At 48.1% G+C, this 22,469-nt stretch overlaps 1 protein-coding gene across 3 annotated transcripts in view; it reads right to left on the bottom strand.

The window, feature by feature from the left end:
- PRKCB (protein kinase C beta) overlaps window positions 1-22,469 on the bottom strand; it is a 381,063-nt gene that overhangs the window by 164,440 nt on the left and 194,154 nt on the right. For all 3 annotated transcript variants that reach the window (XM_088833029.1, XM_088833028.1, XM_088833030.1), the window contains 2 exons: window positions 13,928-14,039; window positions 12,473-12,601 (listed from right to left, as the gene is read on the bottom strand). In XM_088833029.1, the coding sequence (XP_088689155.1) occupies window positions 12,473-12,601; window positions 13,928-14,039 (241 nt within the window). The remainder of the gene's footprint in view (window positions 1-12,472; window positions 12,602-13,927; window positions 14,040-22,469) is intronic.

Consider the following 22,469-nt stretch of genomic DNA (forward strand, 5'->3'; position numbering starts at 1 on the left):
ACCTATTTTCAGGGCAGGAATAGAGACTCAGACATAGAGGACAGACTTATGGACAGCAGCAGGGGAAGGCGAGGGGATAAGTTGAGAGAGTAGAAATATGAAATACATACATTCAGTTCAGTTCAGTTCAGTTCAGTCGCTCAGTCGTGTCCGACTCTCCGCGACCCCATGAATCACAGCACGCCAGGCCTCCCTGTCCATCACCAACTCCCGGAGTACACTCAAACTCATGTCCACAGAGTCGGTGATGCCATCCAGCCATCTCATTCTCCGTCGTCCCCTTCTCCTCCCGCCCCCAACCTTTCCCAGCATCAGAGTCTTTTCCAGTGAGTCAGCTCGTCTCATGAGGTGGCCAAAGTATTGGAGTTTCAGCTTTAGCATCAGTCCCTCCAATGAACATCCAGGATTGATCTCCTTTAGAATGGACTGGTTGGATCTCCTTGCAGTATAAGGGACTCTCAAGAGTCTTCTCCAACACCACAGTTCAAAAGCATCAATTCTTCGGCGATCAGCTTTCTTCACAGTCCAACTCTCACATCCATACATGACCACGGGAAAAACCATTGCCTTGACTAGACGGACCTTGGTCGGCAAAGTAATGTCTCTGCTTTTTAATATGTAAAACAGCTAATGGGAAGTTGCTGTATAGCACAGGCAGTTCAGCCTGGTGCTCTGTGACAGCCTAGAGGGGTGGGATGGGGTGGGAGGTGGGAGGGAGGTGCAAGAGGGAGGGACACGTGTACGCCTGTGGCCGATTCATGCTGATGTGTGGCAGAAACCAACGCAACATTGTAAAGTGATCAGCCTCCAATTAAAACAAAGTGTACACGAATCACACGTGGGTTTTGCTGAAATGCAGATTCTGACTCGGCAGGTCCGGAAGGAACCCAGGGTTCTGCCTTTCCAGCACCCTCCCAGGCGATACTGATGCCGCTGGTCCACAGACCACACTTAGTGCAACCAGGTTCTATAATTTCTGAAGCGTGACACCCCCCAACTTGGAAGCTTGGGGAGGTGACACCATGGGAAACAGAGATAGAAGGCACCAGAGTGTTTGGAGTTTTTAAGTCAAAGAGACCTGCAGCTGGGGTTGAGGGACTGAGGGTCAGGTCAGCGTGGGCTGCCTCCTGGAGAAGGCAGAAGAGGGAAAAGAGAGGCAGAAGAGAAGACAGATGCAAGATGGTGACAAATGAAAACACCATGAGGGTCACAGAACAGGCCAGCTCACAGCGGGGATGCTACCCAAGATTCTCACTGGTGAGGATGAAAGTTGGAACACACACTCTGCCCCAGCTGAGGATCACCCCAGTAGAAAACCTCCCCAGTCATCCTCAAAGCCACAAACACCCATCACGGGCATCAGCCACTCAGTTTTCACTCCAATCACTGGTGGAGACATTATTAGTTTTTTCTAGTTAGAGATTTTTCTGGTTTCGTTTCTTCTTTTTTGAAAACTTTAGGGGCTTCCCAGGTGGCTCAGTGATAAAGAATCCAGACATGAGTTTGATCCTTGGGTTGGGAATTTCCCCTGGAGAAGGAAATGGCAACCCACTCCAGTATTTTTGCCTGGGAAATTCCACAGACAGAGGAGCTTGGTGGGCTACTGTCCAGAAGGTCACAAAGAGTCAGACACATGAGCACGCACACAAGCAAGACATATTAAGAGAAGATATCCAGCCTCTCCCAGCCCCACCTTCCCAATCCTTCTGCGATCCTAGCATTTACAGCCTGCTTTGTACCCTTCCATACCTTTCTTCCCACCCTTATAAAAAATCCAAACATAACTTGACACATGGTAAGTGTCTGGTTGTTATTTCTTGGAAATGAGATCATACAAAATATATTTTTATGCAACCTAACCCTCTCACTTAATAATACATCAAAAATGTGCCTCCAGATCAGGGATTGGCAAATGTTTCAGAAAGCACCAGGAAAAAAAGTACTTCTGACTTTGCAGGCAATCAGGCTCTGTCACAACCACTCAATGAACTACCGAGGCAGCCGGAGTCAATATGCAAATGATGAGTGTGGCTGTATGCCAATAAAACTTTATTTACAAAAACAGGCAGTGGGCTGCCTGTTCCAGGTCAATAGCTATAGCTCTAATTCATTGGTGTTTTATATTGACTTTGATTATTTAGAATTTTATTATTTAAACTTCTCAGTTAATAAAAGTATACTATGAAGTATAATATACATATAGAAAAGTGTACAAATCATAATGGCACAATTTGAAGAATTTTCACAATGTGAAATATTTCACAAAGTGAAATACATATATTTGTGTAGCAAGCTCCCATATTAAAAACCAAAATGACCTGCTTCATAGAAGCCCCACACATCAATTTTGATTCACTGCTTTCAACAACTGCATAATATCCTATAAAATGGATATAAGCCTAATTAGGCTGATTCCAATTCTTTGCTGCTGCAAAGAAAACATCAATAAACATGCTTATTCTGGACATTATTTCCTTACATGCTGGTGTTTTATTTCGATAGGCTAGATTCCCAAAAGGGAAATTTGAGAGTCAGAGTGTGCATATATATACATATTTTAATAGATATTGTAGGACTCCTTCCCTCAAAGGCAGTAAAGAAGCACAGCCCTGAAGGTCCTGGCAGCACTGCGAGCCATGCCATTCAGCAGGCATTTAGGAACGACTGCATACCCAGTACGTGCCCAGGTCTGGGGGCCTCAGACAGTGGTCTGGGCTTGACCATTCTCATGAGGCTTAAACATTCAATGAACAAGAGAAGGAACACTTCAGTTCCCTCCATCTCCTCAAGCCAACTCCATCTCCTTCGGTGTCCAGACACCAACTCCCACCTCACAAGTCAAAAGGCTTCCCATGAAGGGTGGGCAGGGAACCCTGGCCTCAGGGGTGAGCAGACAACTATCTATAAACTCGTTTAGAAAGATGGTCCCACAGACAGAGATAGGATTTAACTCAACTACATTACAAAAACACGAAAGAGAAGCAAAATAATGTGGGTGTCTTGATAGGTTTGTTTTAAGGGAATTTACTCTCTAATGAGTACACAGTGAAGTGTTTTGAACAAACCTATTTTCCTGCATTACAACTGGTCCCCCACAAAAAAATTAACAACTGTTAAGTGTGATGTAATCTAAAAGATCTGAAGCCCTAATTATTGAAACTTGGAGGGGTGTGTGAGGGTAAGGGGCCATGCATGTCTGTACACAAAGGGATTTCTCTGAGAATGGTGTTCACAGCTTTAACCAGATCTTCAATGGCAGCTATGACATTTTTTTAAAAAGAGGATTAACATGATAGGGGTTCATTTCAGTTCAGTCACTCAGTCGTGCCCAACTCTTTGCAACCCCATGGACTATAGCATGCCAGGCTTCCCTGTCCTTCACCAACTCCCGGAGCTTGCTCAAACTCATGTCCATAGAGTTGGTGATGCCATCCAACCAGCTGATCCTCTGTTGGCCCCTTCTCCTCCCGCCTTCAATCTTTCCCAGCATCAGGGTCCTTTTCAATGAGTTGGTTCTTTGCATCAGGTGGCCAAAGTATTGGAGTTTCAGCTTCAGCATCAGTCCTTCCAATGAATATTCAGGACTGATTTCCTTTAGGGTTGACTGGTTGGATCTCCTTGTAGTCCAAGGGACTCTCAAGAGTCTTCTCCAACACCACAGTTCAAAAGCATCAATTCTTCGGCGCTCAGCTTTCTTTATAGTCTAACTCTCACATCCATACATGACTACTGAAAAAACCACAGCTTTGACTAGATGGAACTTTACTGGTAAAATAAGGCCTCTATTTTTTAACATGCTGTCTAGGTTGGTCATAGCTTTTCTATAGGGGTTAGGGTTTCCCTTGTAGCTCAGTTGGTAAAGAACCTGCCTGCAGTGCAGGAGACCCGGGTTCGATCCCTGGGTTGGGAAGATCCCCTGGAGAAGGAAATGGCAACCCACTCCAGTATCCTTGCCTGGAAAATCTCATGGAGAGAGGAGCCTGGTGGGCTGCAGTCCATGGCATGACTGAGCGACTAACACTTATCGGGGTTAGGGCTATACAGATGTCAAAACAGCCATTGGTATGCCTAAGATAACAGCATTTCATTGTATGTAAATTTTACCTCACAAATTTAAAGAAATTACAAATTTGTTTTGAATTCTTGTAGATGATGTGCAGGCTGAAAAGAAAAGTTTAGGGGGAACTGAACTGATGTCTTCAATTCCCTTTGAAATGTGTCAAAAATAAGACAAAGCGAGGGATGGATACATGATTAAGCAATGTTAATGGCAGGATCTAGGTGATGGATCAATGACTGCTGTAAAATTCTTTCAACTTTGCTGTATGTGGGACATTTTTCATAACAAAATGTTGGAGAAAAATACTAACCCGTAATGTATAAAGGAGTGGGAAACCCACAAGAACTGGGTCCTGTCCCCACTCCAGGATGTGTGACCTTAAGATATTACTTTCTTTTTCTGAGCCCCAGTGACACAGCTGTTTAGTGGGGGGAGAAGGTGGGTAACTGTTGCTGTGACACCATCCATTATGGACAAAGATGGTGTTGTTCTGCAAATCTGGGCCTCTTCGAAAAGAGAGCCTTTGGGAAGGAATGACTTTAAAAGCAAAGACTCCCCCTAGTGGGCCCTAGCAGCCCAGCTTGTGGTCATTTTATCTCCTTGTAATTGCTGGGTGGTATTTTGAGATATTAGTCATTTTGAGATATTAGTCCACCTGAATTCTTCTTCTTTACATTTCCATTTTCCTCCCTCATTCCCTTTCCCCTTAAATAAGAGAACCAGCCGGGGGAAGGATGTGACATGGCAAACAGCAGAAATAGCCTTCAGGTCTTTCCGGCTGTGTTTTCCAAACTCCCAAAGATCAAAGGTTTCAAAGAATATATGGACAGAAAGTGTCTGAAAAAAACTCAAAGGGCAAGGAATGTAACCTGACAAGAAGGACATTCTCCATGGCGAACAAAAGGAAGAAAGATGAGAAAAAGTTCCAAGAGTCTCTTGCAACTGGCAAGACCTCAGGCTGTGATGTTTGTCCAGGAAAAGAGATTTGCTTTTCCCCATGTTGGGTCCCAAGTGTTTAGAACATGCCTGACAAGCCGTGGAAACTCAAGACATATTTTCAAAGGATTTTTTATTTTTTTTGATGTGGGCCACTTATAAAGTCTTTATTGAATTTGTTATAATATTGTTTCTGTTTTATGTTTTGGTTTTTTGGCCAAGGGGCATGTGGGACCTTCAGAACCAGTCCCTTGGTTCTGCATTAGAAGTTGAAGTCTTAACCTCTGACCCACCAGGGAAGTAAGTACCTCTCCATACACACCGTTAATGAGTAAGTGAATGACTGGGAGAGTGAGTGAGCAGATTCTAGAGGAGCTTATAACCAGAACATAGGGAAGGGAAGCCACACTCAACCGCTAACAGCCTCCCCCAACCCCTGCCATTTCCAGCCTCCAGACTTCTGTGTACCATATTCCCCCTGCCTGGAACTCAGCATCCCAGTGGGACCGAGGGCCATGCAGCCGGGCTGCCTGGGCTCAGATCTGAGACTTACCACTTACTGTGGGATTCCAGGAAAAGTTAGTTAACCCGCTCCATGTGTCAAGTTTTCTCACTGGTAAAATGGGGACAATAATAACAGCTACGACAGAGGTCTGCTCTGAAGATTAATAAGTTGACGTCTGTAGAGATCCCGGCATGTAATAAGAACTCAATAAACAGAGCCGATATCATTTTCCTTCTTTTCCTTGACACAAAGCTGCTCTACCCAGATAACCCTTATATATCTCATAGAATCAGCTCAGCCATGGCTTCCTTCAAGAAGCTTCAGGTGCCCCTCTGGGTGCTCTCAGGGTACAGTCACATTATTTGCCACACTGTGACATAATTACCTGTATCTGTCTCTCCCACTAAGCTGTGAGCTCCCTGCGGGCAGAGATGAGATCTTATTTGTCAGTGGATACAGTGTGGTAGTCAGGCCCTTCCTGAATGAACATCTGTGCTTACTGAGCTCATCCCACCCTCCGACCTGTAACATGCCACCTTCCTCACACTGTAAATACCCATCCACTCCGAACTACCCCTACCTCCCGTCTCACCCCTCAGATTCAGCATAACCAGGACTGCCCTCTGTTCTTCTAGTCTTGTTCTGCCATATTGGTTTTACACCACTGACCATCAGCCAAACCCAGTCGAAACTAGAAAACAAGGGTGCTAATTGATACAACCACAGAAGCTTCCCTGGTGGCTCAGATGGTAAAGAAACTTCCCGCAATGTGGGAGATATGGGTTCAATCCCTGGGTTGGGAAGATCCCCTAGAAGAGGGCATGGCAACTCACTCCAGTATTCTTGCTTGGGAAATACTATAGACAGAGGAGCCTGGTGGGCTACAGTCCATGGGGTTGCAAAGACTCAGACAGGACTGAGCAGCTAACACTAACAGTTTCACACAGAAAGTAGGCAGTTCTTTACATAACACGAGGGGCTTCTGTGAGCTTTCAACATCAGTTTCCTTTCTCTTAACAATGCTTTTAAAATCTCTCTTGGAATCTAGTCTATAGATGGATGCGAACCTCACCCTTTCGTAATAACCTGTCAAGAATTTACATCTCTCTAATGCTCTTCTCTTTTATTTTTCAATTTTTTAAAATACATTTTTGGCCGCATTACACACAGCAAGTGGTATCTTAAGTTTCCAGACCAGGGATCGAACCTATGCCCCTTGCAGGGGAAGCTCGGACTCAACCACTGGACCACCGCTTTTCTTCTTTGGATGTGGGGATGTCAGATTTGGGGAACGATTTAAACACAAAATACTGGGAGTTCCTAAGTCATTCCAGGAGATGGTTTAGTCTAATGAGGTTTTGTACAGCACAGCAAAGCACAGTGGTAAGAAAAATGAATGGGTGTCCAAAGAGAAACATCCAAAACACTGTTCCTTCGGCTTTTTGTAAGAACAGTCCCAATTTCTGGGAGATAAAGCTATGAATATGGTTAAGGACTTGCAGATGGCTGCAATGTAGACAGAAATGTAAATAATGGGACATTAGTTGGTGTGTTAATAAGGAGATACTCAATTGAATGGGGGAGGTGTTTTATACATAAGGACATGGGCTTCATAACCTCCAGGAGCATTTTACAACTCTGATCATGGCTTCTGATTGTACTGCCTCCCACCATGATACCACAGGGAGTCATGATGTCCACATGATTTCCCATGATTCTACAAAACCCTCTGTTTTGTGTTGTTTCCCCATTTTCCAGGAATAAGGGTAGTCATCGCTCCAAAGGGTGGGTCCCAGTCCTAGTAATACATGCTGTTGACCTTGGACCTGGTCCTTAGGACTCTGTTTCCTTTAAGAATGATGCTGTGCAAATTACAAAAAACCAACGATAAAAGAAGAATGATGCTGTTGATTGGATCATCTAAACTGCAGCTCCTCACTTTAGAAGGCACTGACTGGGAATCATCTGTGAAGTCTGGGTATCTATCAGGATCCTCCAGTGTTGTCCCCTCCATACACACACCCACTGATGCCCCAAATATTTAGTGATGTCCATCGTACTAGGTGCTGGACAGAGTGGTATGGAAGCCAACACAGCCCTGTCCTCATGGAGCTCAAATGCCAGTGGGAGATGCAGACACTAATCAGCCCAACATAAAACCACAACTGACACAAGTTCAAGTTCGGGATACAGAGAACGTCTACAATAAGTGGAGATCCAGGGAAGTACGCTTGTCTGTGAGACTGAGCTGAGACCTTCAGGAAGGGGAAGAGCAACCTGCTGGAAGAAGACAAAAGGGCAAACGCTCCAGACCGAGGGAACAGAGTGTGCGGTGATCCTATGGTGGGTGGTGGCCTGGAGAGGATGATGAATTAAAAGACAGGATAGATAATGAGATCACCGCAGTACATTTCGTCTGCCCTAAGAGCAATGAGGGAGCTTCCCTGATGGCTCAGATGGTAAAGAATCCGCCTGGAATGTGGAAGACCCAGGTTCGATCTCTGAATCAGGAAGACCCCCTGAAGAAGGGCATGGCAACCCACTCCAGTATTCTTGCTTGGAGAACTCCACGGACAGAGGAGTCTGTGGGCTACATAGTCCATGCGGTCACAAAGAGTTGGACATGACTGAGTGACTAACACACACACACAAGGGCAGTGAGACACCAATGATGAGCTTTTCAAAGAAAGAGGACTGATCGGATTTCCATCCTGAGCTTTCCCCTGCAAGATCCTTGATGGCAGATACAAAGCCTGGATTTCAGGAGCCAAAGGAGATGAGGGAACCCTCAGATCTTTCAGAAGCACATGTAGCCTTGTGTCTCTGGAGACGGTGGGGTTTCAAAGAGCATGTGACCTCAGAGCAGATGACTGGTGAGTGGCGAGTCCCACCTCTAGACATGCCTCTATGGTGCGGATGAAGCAGGGCAACTCAACACCATAGCCCGCATCTGGCCTCTCGCTCCCTCTGATCTGTCTCGCTGAGATCAAGGAGCAGTCCCAACAATGACACCAGAAGGATGCTGGGGAGATCAGAGAGATACCCAGGTGACCCAGGCCCCTCCCAGGCCCCCTCCAGGCTGGCCACCACGCCCAGCTCCCAGCTGCAGTTGAGTGTGGCTCACAGCTGCCCCGTGTCCAGAGAGCTGCCCTAAGCCACACAGAAGGCACGGAGCCTGGGAGGTAACACCTCCCTCCAGCTTTCAATCTCAGTAGCCAGGAGCGAGGTCTCAGTCAGCCCAGCCTGTAATAAAATACCATCGACTGGGCGGTTTAAATGGCAGATGCTTATTTCTCACAGCTCTGGAGGCAAGAAGTCCGACATCAAGGTGCATCCTGGTGACAGCCCTCTTCCTGGCTTGCAGGTGTTGGGCCCTCCTGTGGCCATGAAGCCACCAAGCCCCTCACAAGAGCCCACCTTCGTCTAACCCTAATTGTCTCCCAAAGACTCCAACTTCAAACACCATTTCACTGGGTTAGGGCTTCCACATGTGAATTTTCAGTTCAGTTCAGTTCAGTCACTCAGTCATGTCCGACTCTTTACGAACCCATGAATCACAGCACGCCAGGCCTCCCTGTCCATCACCAACTCCCAGAGTTCACTCAAACTCATGTCCATCGAGTCAGTGATGACATCCAGCCATCTCATTCTCTGTTGTCCCCTTCTTCCTCCTGCCCCCAATCCTTCCCAGCATCAGTCTTTTCCAGTGAGTCAACTCTTCGCATGAGGTGGCCAAAGTATTGGAGTTTCAGCTTTAGCATCAGTCCTTCCAATGAACACCCAGGACTGATCTCCTTTAGAATGGACTGGTTGGATCTCCTTGCAGTCCAATTTTAGGGGGACTCAATTCAGTCCACAGAATGGACCTGACAGAACAGCCCTCCAGCCTCTAAGAGAAGCTGACCCTGCACTGTCATGCGTGTTTCAGAACTCCATGGGGTCTGTCTGAAGCTGGTCTTTAGCAGAAATCACACTCCCATTCAGCACTTCCCTGCTCCATCCTCACTTCTCATTTCAAGAGCAGCTCCAATAAATCACTTGAACAAAAATTTCCAACTGAGGTCTATATTTAGAGAACTGCAGTCAAAGCATGAGGTTCTTCTACCATCAATCAATCAACTGTCTCAGGCCAGGTTCGGACCATGCCTGGCATGGTGAGCCAGTGATAGATAGCAGGGCACAGGGACCTGAAGGCAGGAGGCTGGGTGCTCATCCCTGCTCTGCACGTGACATCAGGCAAGTCGTCCAGCCTCACCGAGTCTTAGTTTCTTTGTCCGTATGCTGGCAACACCACTACCTATTGGATGACCCCCTATCAAAGCACTCGGAAAATCACAAACCACTATTAATACACTGGGAGCTACTCAGTTAGTGCTAGCAGAACCCTGAGTATGCAGATATTCAGTCCCTAACTTTAAGGGAGCCCCCACTTCCCTTTCTTCCCCTTGTTATAGATTGAATTGCATCCCCCTAAAAGATATGCTCAAGACTTATCTGAATGTGACCCTGTTTGGAGATAAGGTCTTTGCAAATGCAATCCAGTTAAGATGAGGTCATACTAGATTAGGAGCTTCCCCGGTGGCTCAGATGGTAAAGAATCCATCTGCAAAGCGGGAGACCTGGGTTCAACCCCTGGGTTGGGAACATCGCCTGGAGAAGGAAATGGCTACCCACTCCAGTATTCTTGCCTGGAGAATTCCATGGACAGAGGAGGCTGGTGGGCTACAGTTCATGGGGTCACAAAGAGTTGGACATGACTGAGCACAGCACAACGTTTAAGTTAACAGTATGCAATATGTTGATCTGATACATTTGCATAATGCAATATGATTACATCCCTGCATTAGCTAAAGCCTCTATAATGCCAGATAATTATTTATCTTTTTATGGTGGAAAACAATGGACGGACCTTGAGGGCATTATGCTGACTTTGGTTTTAAGCAGTGTGCGTTCAATGGGTTGGTTAAAGATGGGGCTGTCCATAATAACATATGAGTCAGTGTAGTTCCTAGAAAATAACAGTAGAGGGGAGCAGAGCCTCATTTTTGCCCCATCCACCTAGGACGTTTACAGACTGGATGAATTCAGCTTTTCTTGAGGCTGCTACTCCTAGAGTGAGTGATAGTTACTCAGTTGTGTCCGACTCTGCAACCCCGTGGACTGTAGCCTGCCAGGCTCCTTTGTCCATGGAATTCTCCTGGCAAGAATACTGGATTGGGTTGCCATTTCCTTCTCCAGGAGATCGTCCCAACCCAGGGATCAAACACCTGTCTCCTGCATTGCAGGCAGATTCTTTACCATCTGAGCCACCAGGGAAGCCTACTACTAGGAGACATTCTACTCCTTGGGGACCCTCAGGCATTCCACTGGGACAAAGTCAGCTGCTCACCTTCCTTTCAGAGGAAAAAGCAAATCAAATAAAATATACATTCCTTAAGAGCCCACTCACTGGGTGTCAGGAACCTCATTTTAAAACAGTTTATATTTTACAGGGATATTTTTCAACTTTTATGTGGTATAGGCACAATTTTTCAGAGCAGCTGAACAATTCTGGAGCCTGAAATCAACTTTTGCAAAATCAATCCCTTCTATGATCAGTCTCCTAAGATACTAAGTCATAAAACCTTGTTTAAATTAATTTGTGATTAAGTCTAAGAAGTTTGACACAGCCTTGGAGAGAGAATTCCTTCAAAGTTTCAGTCCCATTCTGGCCCAGTTCAGTATTTCATTTATCACAGCTTTATGGCTAGGCTGGACTTCTCCAGTGGCTCAGAGGTAAAGAATCTGCCTGCAATACAGGAGTTGTCAGGAGATGTGGGTTCGATCCCTGGGTCGGAAAGATCCCCTGGAGAAGGGCAGGCAACCCACTCCAGTATACTTGCCTGGGAAATCCCATGGACAGAGGAGCCTGGCTGGTGACAGTCCATGGGGTTGCAAAGAGTCGGACACGACTGAAGCAACTTAGCACACCCACGTAACACTCATGGCTAAGTTACCCAGCCAGCCAGCTGCGTTTTCATTCTGTTTGAGCTGTATGTGTCTGAGCCACGGATTTCCTGAATGCTCCATTAGGAGGGCCAGACACCACGCTGCACCTCTTCAGCAGGCTTTATTATCCCTCTTTCTTATATTGTAGCATGAAGTATTTCAGAATTGCAAAAAGTATGGAGAATAACAGAACAGGACCAGAGCGGTAACCATCAGGTTCAAGAAAGAAACACTGCAAATACGCAGAAAGCCCCAGGGATGAACATCGCATCTCCTCTCTTCCCCAAGATGTAACACTCTCCCAAACTGGGTGTTTATCAGCAAGACTCTATTTTCCCACTGGAAAAGTTCGGGGAAGAACCAAGATCCGTTCCCTCCTACGGTAATAAAGGAAAAAGAACTGGGGGGGGGGGGCGGGCAGCGAAAGAGGGTGGCGAACAATAAGGAAGTTGAGAACCATTTTTTCCCCCATGGAAGGGATAAACCAATTGCATTGTCCATCATTATGTTACACAAAAATCTAGAAATAATAGATCTGCAGGGTAGAAATAAATGAAAATTAAGAAGACAACAGAAATAATCTAAATTTGAATTATTTTTCACCATTATTAGGATGAAAACCATTTCAAAGTATAGTGTCTGGCTTCAGAGTAGGTTTAGTCCACCGGCCAGAGCCTGCCATAAAATTAAGGTGTTCAGCATCTTGTCTGCTCTACCGGCTCGTGACAACACCTCTGAGGTCTTGGAGAAAACCAACATACTCCCACGAAGGCTCCAGCTTTGAGCTCCAGCGCACAGAAAGTGCTGAGAGCCTCGCCCCGCGGGGTGCAGTTTCTAAGGATGCCTACGGCGGGGAGAGGCTGGAATGGGGTCGGGTCAGGGGCCGAGGAGGAAGGTAGCATCGCTGCCCATCCCTCGCTCCCCTGACTCCTCGCTCCAGCCGGTCGGGGTCCAGCGGGCGCGGGAGCACCAGCGCCACCTACCGACAACAATGAGGACCTCCCTCTCGATGTGGGCTTGGATGTAGATGCGGCCGCGGCGCTCCGTGTGGTCCGTGCCGCAGAGGCTGGGGACGTTCATCACGCAGCGCTTGTGGACGTTCATCATGCAGGCTGCGGGGACACAGGCAGGGCGCGCGGCTCAGGCTGGTCCAGGCTGGACCCCTCCGGTTCCCCTCCTTCCCTCCGAGGCGGGCGGAGACCAGCCTGCCCTGCCCGGGTCTCATCCTCATCCGCAGGGCTTGCTTCTCCAACTCCCCCGCTCCAAAACCCCGACACCCCAGGCCCTCACGGACAGAGGAGGTGGAAGGTGTTCTGTCCTCCCCGGAAGATTGGGGTACCTGGCACACCCGCAACGGCTCTGAAGCCAGAGTCACCAACTCCAGTGACACGGGGGTGACTCACATAGTGAGGGAAGGTGCGGGTGTGGTGGTCTTGGCCAGACAGAGAACGCAGCAGCTCCCACTGAGGGCACAGCCCTGCAGGGTGCACGCCCAAAGTTGCCAAGATTTTCCCATTTTTCAGGATTATGCAGGAATCCTGACCTCTCCTGATTTTTAAACATTGATGATAGGTTGGGTTCCCTGGAAAGAGTCTGAGAATGGTCGTTGGGAGTGAGGGGCTCTGGGTGGGGGTGGGGAGCTGGGCCATGAGGACGCCCTGGAGCTGACAAGAGGGACTCAGGGGCTCAGATGACCCTTCAGTGTTGTCCCAAAATGACACAAGAGGGCCAGGCCTTTGCCCCTGCACCTGCCAGTCTGTGGTCATGAACCAGCCCTGGGAGGGGCATCATCTTGGAACCTGAGCTGAGCCCCCACAGTATCCACCATAAGTAACTGCAAGAAAAAAACTTAAGACCCAGGGCAAGACAAATGGAATATGCAAACGGAATCTGACTGGCTGAAGTCTGTGTAATGTGATCAATACTGGTTGCCTGTCCACACTCCTGGAGCGCCCCTGTGCTTCTTTCAATGGGTGGCAGGTTTCCCCTAAGCCCCATGGCTGCTCCAGACCGTGCCTGGAGTCCTATGTTCACGAGGGGTCTCTCGTTACAGTCTGAGAAGTCAGGAGAGGCTGGGTCACCCCACGGGGCATTTCAGGAGATTCCACGGGAGCTGGGGGCATGGCATCCCTTCTCAGCCCACCCAACCTCCAGGAGGCAGCAGGCAGATTAAAAAAACTGTAAATGGGTTGTGGGGAGAGAAGGATGGCAAAAGGATGCAGCGCCCCCTGGAACCTGCATGCCCAAGTTCAGGCCCAAAGGACAGCCTTGAAGAATCATGCCCTAAATAAATGGTTACTGTTGGTTATTGTTACTCAGCATCATGCAAGGGGTACCCAGCCCACCCAGGACTTGGGAGAATGTGCTGCAGACTCGGGCCCCAAACCATGAGGAAGCAGCCGGGGCAGCAGAGGCTGCCCGAGGGCACATGTACTTACTGTCACATTTCATCCCCTGGTGGATAAGTCCATAGAGCAGTGACCCGCAGTGGTCACAAAACGTGGGGCTGGAGTATGTGTGGATCTTGAACTTGTGTTTGCTCCGGGGGTCCTGAGGGCCAAAGAAACAACAAAAGAGGCCAGTGTCAGTGCGGCATGCCAAGGTTCCACACTGCACTCAGCATCATTGGAGAACTCGCTGAGAACTGAACTTGGCCCCCAGCATCCATCACACCTGCTGGGACCATCGCAGGAGCGCTGTACCCAACACCATGCTTGATAAACAGTCACTGATGAATGGGTGACTCAGACGGCTGATGGCTCCCAATCTCACCCAGCACACACACTCACCGTGCCTGGAAGCACTCCACTGGGGAACCCAACCTACTGACTCCTGCCAGCAGCAAGGACTGCAGGGATAGCAAACAAAACTCCAGACGCATGAGGTAGAAGGGTCCCCTTGTCTACTTCTCTCTTCTTTATCTTCCGAGCAACTTCCAAATGATCTAAAACCCAAGGCCCGAAACCTCCCCACTTAGAGGCCATTTGCTAGGACCTCATCATCTAAAGTCTTCCTTTGTAGCTCAGTTGTAAAGAATCTTCCTACAATGCAGGAAACCCAGGTTTGATTTCTGGGTCTGGAAGATCCCCTGGAGAAGGAAATGGCAACCCACTCCAGTATTCTTGCCTGGAGAATCCCATGGACAGAGAAGCCTGGTGGGCTACAGTCCATGGTGTCGCAGAGTCAGACACGACTGAACGACTAAGCACATATATCCTCCCAGGACTCGCAGGTGGTGCTACTGGAGGAGTCGTAAGAGATGTGGGTTTGATCCCTGGGTCAGGAAGCTCCCCTGGAGGAGGGCATGGCAACCCTCTCCAGCATTCCTGCCTGGAGAATCCCATGACAGAGGAGCCTGGTGGGCTACTGTGCGTAGGGTCACAAAGAATCAGACACAACCGAAGTGACTTAGCACCCTGCATGGTACAGCCTCCCAGGCCCCTTCTTCCCTTCCCACTGGCTGGAAGATGGTGAGAAGTGGAAGTGACCACCTTGGACCCACTGGCCCTGCACTTTGTCCCTTTAGACAGACATCTGAGAGAAAACTTACCTTCTGTCTTATTCAAGTGACTATATTTGGGGGTTATTCGTTACAGTGGCTTACACAGTTCCCTAACTAACTAACGTGACCTTCCTAACCTGGCAGTGCAGTGCAGAAGTTAAAGGTACAGACTTGGGAACATAAACTGCCTTGGTTCTTCTTAGATGCATAATTTTGAGCAAGGTATTTAATTTCTTTGTGCTTCACTTCCCTTGTCTGGACAATGAGGAAACTGATAGTGCTGTAAACCTACAGGACCATTGGGAATAATAAATGAATTAACCCATGGAGAGAGCTTAGAACCGCCTGGCACACAGTAAGCAGTGAAAGCTTTTGCATTATTATTATTACATCTCCCACGTGATCCCAACAATGCCTCCAACACACACTACGTTTTCTGCACACAGGACTGGTTCATACTCCCAAACATGCCATGCCCTTCATGACACTCTGGCTCCACAGGATGTCTGTCTCCTTCAAGAGATGCTCTAATTAAAAAAAAAAAAAAATGTCTTCTTCTCTTTCCCAACCCAGCCTGCAAGTTGCTTCCTCCATGAAAGAGTATATTGCAGCAAAGAAGACAAGGGCCCCAGGTTCCAACCCGAGGCTGACCTGATATTCCAGCCTTTGTCATAAGCTACCCATCTCTCCCCTAATCCATTTGTCCATCCATTCACATATATTTATTGATGCAAGTGCCTTTCCAAAACAGATGCTAATAGAGACAGAAAATGAACAAATAAGGAAATAGACACAATAAGTAGAAATTATTTTACGTGTTATAAAAATAATGAGCATCTCTCCTTGCTGCTGCTGCTAAGTCGCTTCAGTCGTGTCCGACTCTGTGCGACCCCATAGACGGCAGCCCACCAGGCTCCCCCGTCCCTGGGATTCTCCAGGCAAGAACACTGGAGTGGGTTGCCATTTCCTTCTCCAATGCATGAAAGTGAAAAGTGAAAGTGAAGTCGCTCAGTCATGTCTGACTCTTAGCGACCCCAGGGACTGCAGCCCACCAGGCTCCTCCGCGCATGGGATTTTCCAGGCAAGAGTACTGAGGAAACTGTTATTTTCAAAATGTAAAAATAATCTTTATACCTTCTAGGATGGCTAACAGTTTAGAAAACCGATACTGATAATACCAAGTGCCGATGTGGAGAGAACACAGTTGGAACCCTCCTGCAATACTGGGGGAATGCTAAACGGTAGAGTCACTTTGGAAAGTAGCATGGCAGTTTCTTATAAAGGTAAACGTCCCCTTATCATATATGACGCGGTATTCCCACGCCTAGGTGTGAAATGAGTACATGAATCTACAGAAAAACCTGAGAGTTTATAATCACCTTATTTATAATATCCAAAGTCTGGAAACAACCTCAGTACTCAGCATTCACCATGTGAATCAATAAACAACGTGTGGTGCATCCACACGCTTGAATACTTCTCAGCAGTAAGAAGGAATGAACTACTGATGCAGGTAACCTTTCTGAATCTCAAAAGCATTCGGGAAAGATAACGATGTCAAATACATGCTCTTTAATTCTGTTTAAATGACATTCTAGAAAAGGCAAAACTAAAAAAAAAAAAAGAAAAGAAAAGGCGTCACTGTAGGGACAGAAAACAGATCGGTGGTTAAGAAGGATCAGAGGAGAAAAGGGAATTGATAACAAATGGACAGAATGTGGGAACTTTTATGGGTTGACTGGAATGAGCTATATTATCAACCATGTGAATTTTACTGTACATATGTTTTAAAAAGTGAATTTTGCTGCATGAAAACTCTATTTCAACAAGTCTGCCTAAAATATCCTCCATCCCTGAAGGCTTTTGCTGGCCTGCGTCTTCTTAATGAGCTACAATGTTTCTTTCCTGATTTTCCCGGCCTCTGTGGTCAGGTCAAGCGGGTGAAGGGGAGACCCTTGCACAGCCCTGAACAGCCCAGGTTAAGAGGCAGGGTCAGCTCCGCTCTGGCTGTGGGACCTGCAGAGCTCCAGGATTCAGAAGGACCCCAGCCGCCACCTCTCCTGCTCAAGGAGTGAGCTGCTACCCCAGTAACAACGTCAGGGCTTGAAAGCAAAAAACAAAAAACTACAGGCTCCCTCTTGATGGCTTAACCAGCCATGTTTCCATCCTTGGGCAACAAGACTAAAAAAAAAGAAAAAAAAATACATCAGTTTCCTGGAAATAGTCCCAGTGCTGTGTGTCATAAAATGCTTCCCACTGCCTGCCCTGTGTGAATCCACCTTAAAAGGTGAGAAATGTGTATCTCAAACCCACCTGTTCATGACCCGCATTGGCCTGAAGGGGGAGCTCAAGGCTTCTCTCACTCCCCTGGCTGACTCAACTCTGCAATTCTTATAGACCGTAGCCTGCCAGGCTCCTCTGTCTATGGAATTTTCCAGGCAAGAATACTGGAGCAATTTGCCATTTCCTACTCCAGGGGATCTTCCAAGAATACTGGAGCAAGTTGCCATTTCCTACTCCAGGGGATCTTCCGGATCCGGGGATCGAACCCGAGTCTCCAGTGTCTCCTGCACTGGCAGTCGGATTCTTTAGCCACTGTGCCACCTGGGCCTCTAAGGAAGACAAGAGCCGGTCTGGTTGCCCAAATTCCAGGACACTGATTGGCCCAGCCTCAGTGGGTGGAGCGTTCATAGGCCTTAAAGCCACGCCCACCTTTACGTGGGCTCTTTCTCGCCTGTAGCTCCCACCTCTCCAAGACGTGGCTGGGTCCCGGTCCCATGGCCTCACCCTAAGAAGGGTGGGCATGAGTGGCCTGGACCAACTCCACTCCAAGTTCTGGGGCAAGTTCTCTCTCTCTCCTCTTGGTTCCTGTGCTTCCTTCTGGGTTCCCTACTATGCTGACCTTACAGGAGCCAAGAATTAGCTTTGAGGATGTTTTAACTGCCCTTAGAGGCCTGGCGTGCTGTGATTCACCGGGTCGCAAAGAGTCAGACACGACTGAGCGACTGAACTGAACTGAACTGAACTGAGGCCTACCTCATGCTGAAGCTGAAAACTCCAATACTTTGGCCACCTGATGCGAAGAACTGACTCACTGGAAAAGACCCTGATGCTGGGAAAGATTGAAGGTGGAGGGAGAAGGGGATGACAGAGGATGAGATGGTTGGATGGCATCACTGACTCGATCGATGTGAGTTTGAGCAAGCTCTGGGAGTTGGTGATGGACAGGCAAGCCTGGCGTGCTGCAGTCCACGGGGTCACAAAGAGTCGGACACGACTGAGTGACTAAACTGACTGACTGAGCCCTACCTCAATAGAAAGAAAGGCGTCCCCAAGGGCCTCGTGAGCTCTGCTTGGAGATCTGAGGCAAAACTCCACTAAGAATAAAGTTGCTCTTTGCTAGCATTGCACTTTCCTCCATGCATATATCTTAGTGGGGAATCTCAGGGAGAAGGATTCAAGCGTTCCTAACCAGACACTATCGATGGGAAAAGCAGAAACAACAGTGCAGCCTTCAGGCAGGATCCTGGTTCAAGATTACCTCTAACCAGATTAAAGGGCCGTAGGCCCTGAACACCCTAATCCTATCCGCAACCCCATCCTTGAACCATCGCTATAAAACTCCTCACCAAACTGTCCTGGGCTGGGACACACAGTTTCAAGGGCAGGAACTTGCTTTGCCCTGGCAAAGCAATGAAGCTCTTCTTTTCTACTTCACCCAAAACCCTGTCTCCAAGGTTCAATCCAGCACTGGTGCACAGAGGCCAAGCTCCCAGCATCACTAGCAGTAAAACAGATAATTAGTGGGAAGCTGCTATATAACAGGGAGCCCAGAGTGGTGCCCTGTGATGACCTAGAGGGGTGAGGGGGGTAGGGTGGGAGAGAGCCTCAAGCGGGAGGGGATATATGCATACAGTTGTAACTGATCTGCACTGCAGTACAGCAGAAAACAACACAACATTGTAAAGCAATGATCCTCCAATTTAAAAATTTACCAAAAAAAAAAACCCTCTCCATCTTAGCAAGTCTCTTCCGCAGCAGGAGGTGCCAAGATGCACAAAGAAAGAGAAGGAAGAAGAAAACACAGTGATTGCGAGCTGTCCATATGCCCAGTGACAGCCATGTGGAAGGTGTTACTCACTGTCATTTCAGGGACAATGAAAGGAGCCCAGTCTAGAGAGAAGGACCTTCTCCAAGGTCAACCACATGGCCCCTGGAGGGCTGGGACTCACCCCACGTCTGCCTGGCTCCAAAGTGGGGATACAGCAGGGTATTCTCTTTCCTCTGCAACCCCCAACTACATTAACGCCTCATCCTTCAGGTCCAGCTAAAATAGCACTTCCTTTCTGCTTCCCTTCGTTCATTCACACAGTAAATGTTTTCTGAGAGCCAGGTTCTTCCCAGGCATTGAGGGTACAATTGGGAGCAAAGCAGACAATGCCTCCTCTGGTGGAACTTATGTTCTAATGGCAGAGAGAAAGCAAAAGGAAATAACTGCCATGCCCCTCACCTCTTTGGGCTTCCCAGGTGGCTCAGACGGTAAAGAATCTGCCTATAGTGGGAGACCCGGGTTTGATCCCTGGGTTGGGAAGATCCCCTGGACAAGGGCATACCAACCGCACTCCAGTATTCTTGCCTGGAGAATTCCATGGACAGAGGAGCTTGGCGGGCTACAGTCCACGGGGTTGCAAAGAGTCAGACATGACTGAGGGTCTAACATTCACCCCTGTCTTTCCTATCACAGTATTTATACCACTGTGTTGTAGCTGTGTGTTTAACTGCATCTCTCTCATGCTAAGCTGCATGCAACATGAGGGAATTTTGCTCTCCATGATATCCCAGAAGGTGCTCAATAAATAGTTAATCAGTGAGGGTTAACATTTATTGAGTGTTTCATTCATGCCAGAAGCCACTTGCAGGGAGTTATGAGACATTAACTCATTTAATCATCATAACACCTCTATGAGGTTTGTGCTGCTTACTACCCCCATTTTACAGATGAGGAAACTGAGGGACAGAGAGGTATAGTGACTTGCCCAGGGCTCCCCAGCCACTGCCAGCACCGCATGTCACACAGCAGGTGGCATATGGTGAGAGGTCAGTGAGCTCTGATGGCAGCAGTGGCCGCAGTCATCGCTATGAAGCACAGAGAGGCCCTCGACGACACACATGACCTGGACAGTCCTGTGCAAGATGAATTACACCAGGAGAAAGAAAGGCCACTCAGGCAAGATGCAGAGGAAAATCTGTTTCTCTGTGGTTTATTTAGAGGCTGATGGAGGCTCCTCCAATCTCATTCCCTTGCCACCTCTTTCAGGAGGACTAAGGCTTGTAAATACCAACTCCACCCATCCCCACTCCCACCCCTGACACCCGCTCTCATCTCTCAGATGACCCAGAAAACCAGGTCATCTCCTGATTGATTTCTGGTCCCTTCCCTCCTTCCACTTGGGGGAGCTTGCAACAAAGCCACATGCCCACAGCTGGGGGTCCTTATGACCTTCAAGGAGAATCATTCAGGGTGCTTATGTCTGCCCAGGCCCAAGGGGCAGGTCTGCACCTGGAGATGACCCTCCCCCAAAACCGGACACAGGTGACCGGTAGAGAGGTGGATGCTCAGTTCAAGTGTCACAGGCCAGGCGGTCAGGACACGTGGAGCCCTAGGGCTGAGGTGGTGATTATTAACAGCAGGCTCCAAGGAGAAAGGAACAAAGACAAAGGCTTCATGACCCCAGGGATGGAGCTCCTGGTTGCAGTCTCCTAGGGGCCTGGCATCCTGCCCTCCAGTTCCATCTGACTCTCCTGTGTCCTCTAAAATTTATCCTTCGTGCTTAAGCCAACCTAAGCAGGCATCTGCTACCTGCACTGGGAGGAGGGGCGGGGGTGGAATAATTGTCAAGATATTTACAATCACTTTGGCTCAAGTACTGCCCATACTGCCCACTGACCGATCAGAATGGACTGCAGGGCCTAGCTACGCTGGGAGTTAACCCTTTAGTTGCCAGATCATGGCAAGGTAGCGTGGGGAGGAGCTGCTAGGGAAAGAAGTGGATGGGTGGAAGGTGGGAGGGGGAGGTTCCGAGGGCCCAGTGGCTATTCACCAATCAGCAGGTAAATACTTCACCATTTTCACAACTGGTCCAGTCGTGATGGTAGATACAGGTTAAATGGCAGCCCTGCCTTTAGCCGAAGTACATTCCTTTCCCAGCCTCTGAGGCTGTGGCTATTGACCAGGATGAGGTCAGGGATCCACGTGGCCTCTAAGTCAGAACTCTCCCCCCAGGTCTGTCTGGATCCCAGTCAAAGCCCTGCCTCCATCCCTCCCCGACCTTGTTCTACAGTCAGCTTCCCCAGCCCAGCCCACAAGGGCTGGACCCCCTCCAGCGCACCTGGAGCCCAACCCCATTCCTGCCCCGGGCCCTTCTTCTTGTTCAGAGGTTACCATCTGGATGCCAAAGGCCCACACCAAGTTTACAAACAAGCTGTATTTGGCCCATCTTAAAAATATGGTGCATCTTAAAAATATTTTAAAAATCCTGAAATGTCAGAAAAAAATGTAGATTTCTGGTTCCTTTTGAAAACTCACAAGTTGGGGCAACACTGGACACACGTTGCTCTGGGCAGAGCAGCAACGGCATCCTGAAGATAAAGGATAAGCTTTCTCATTCCCCACAGCTCCCCTCATTCTCCACTGTCTCACACCTTGTCTGCTTCATTCTCTTCCCTTCCCCACCTGACCCCTGTAGGAATTTGGGTTTGTGACTTTTGCCAGACTCCCCATCCTCTCTCCCTAGGAGTCCACTGGCTGGGGTCCAACCACATGTGGACATAACCTCATACTCCTGAATGATGAATTCATGCAGCTCAGTGCCAAGAGCCTGCAGAAATGGGCTTGAAATTTTTGTATCCCTCCCCTAGCATCACCACTTGACCTCTAGTGTCCCTGGTCATCTCTCCCACCCCTAAGAAATCAGGTTCTCACAGGATCCTGGCATGATGCCTCTACCCACTGTTTCATGGCGTTGAGCTCTATCATGCTTCATACTAGGCAAACTTGGATTTCCAAGTTTTCTTCCACTTCTGATCCTGATCGAAGACATTGTCAAATAATAAGAATAAAATGATTATCAACTACTGTGACTCTCACTGCTACCATGAATTCAGCACTCCGCCAAGCACTGTGCTAAGGGTTCCATACCACATCATTATTGTTGTTGTTGTTTAGTAGCTAAGTCCTGTCTGACTCTTTGTGACCCCATGGACTGCAGCCCACCAGGCTCCTCTGTCCATTGTCCCAAGCAAGAATACTGGAGTCAGTCGCCACTTCTTTCTCCAGGGGATCTTCCTGACCCAGGAATCGAACCCGTGTCTTTTATGTCTCCTACACCAGTAGGCAGGTTCTTTACCACTAGCACCACCTGGATATCATATCATTAAACCCTCATAAAGGCCAATGACATAGGAGTTATAATCCCGGT

This window comes from Moschus berezovskii, chromosome 27, assembly GCF_049115385.1.
Source record: "Moschus berezovskii isolate FMDL1 chromosome 27, NW_MosBer_1.0, whole genome shotgun sequence".
Classification (NCBI taxonomy): domain Eukaryota; kingdom Metazoa; phylum Chordata; class Mammalia; order Artiodactyla; family Moschidae; genus Moschus; species Moschus berezovskii.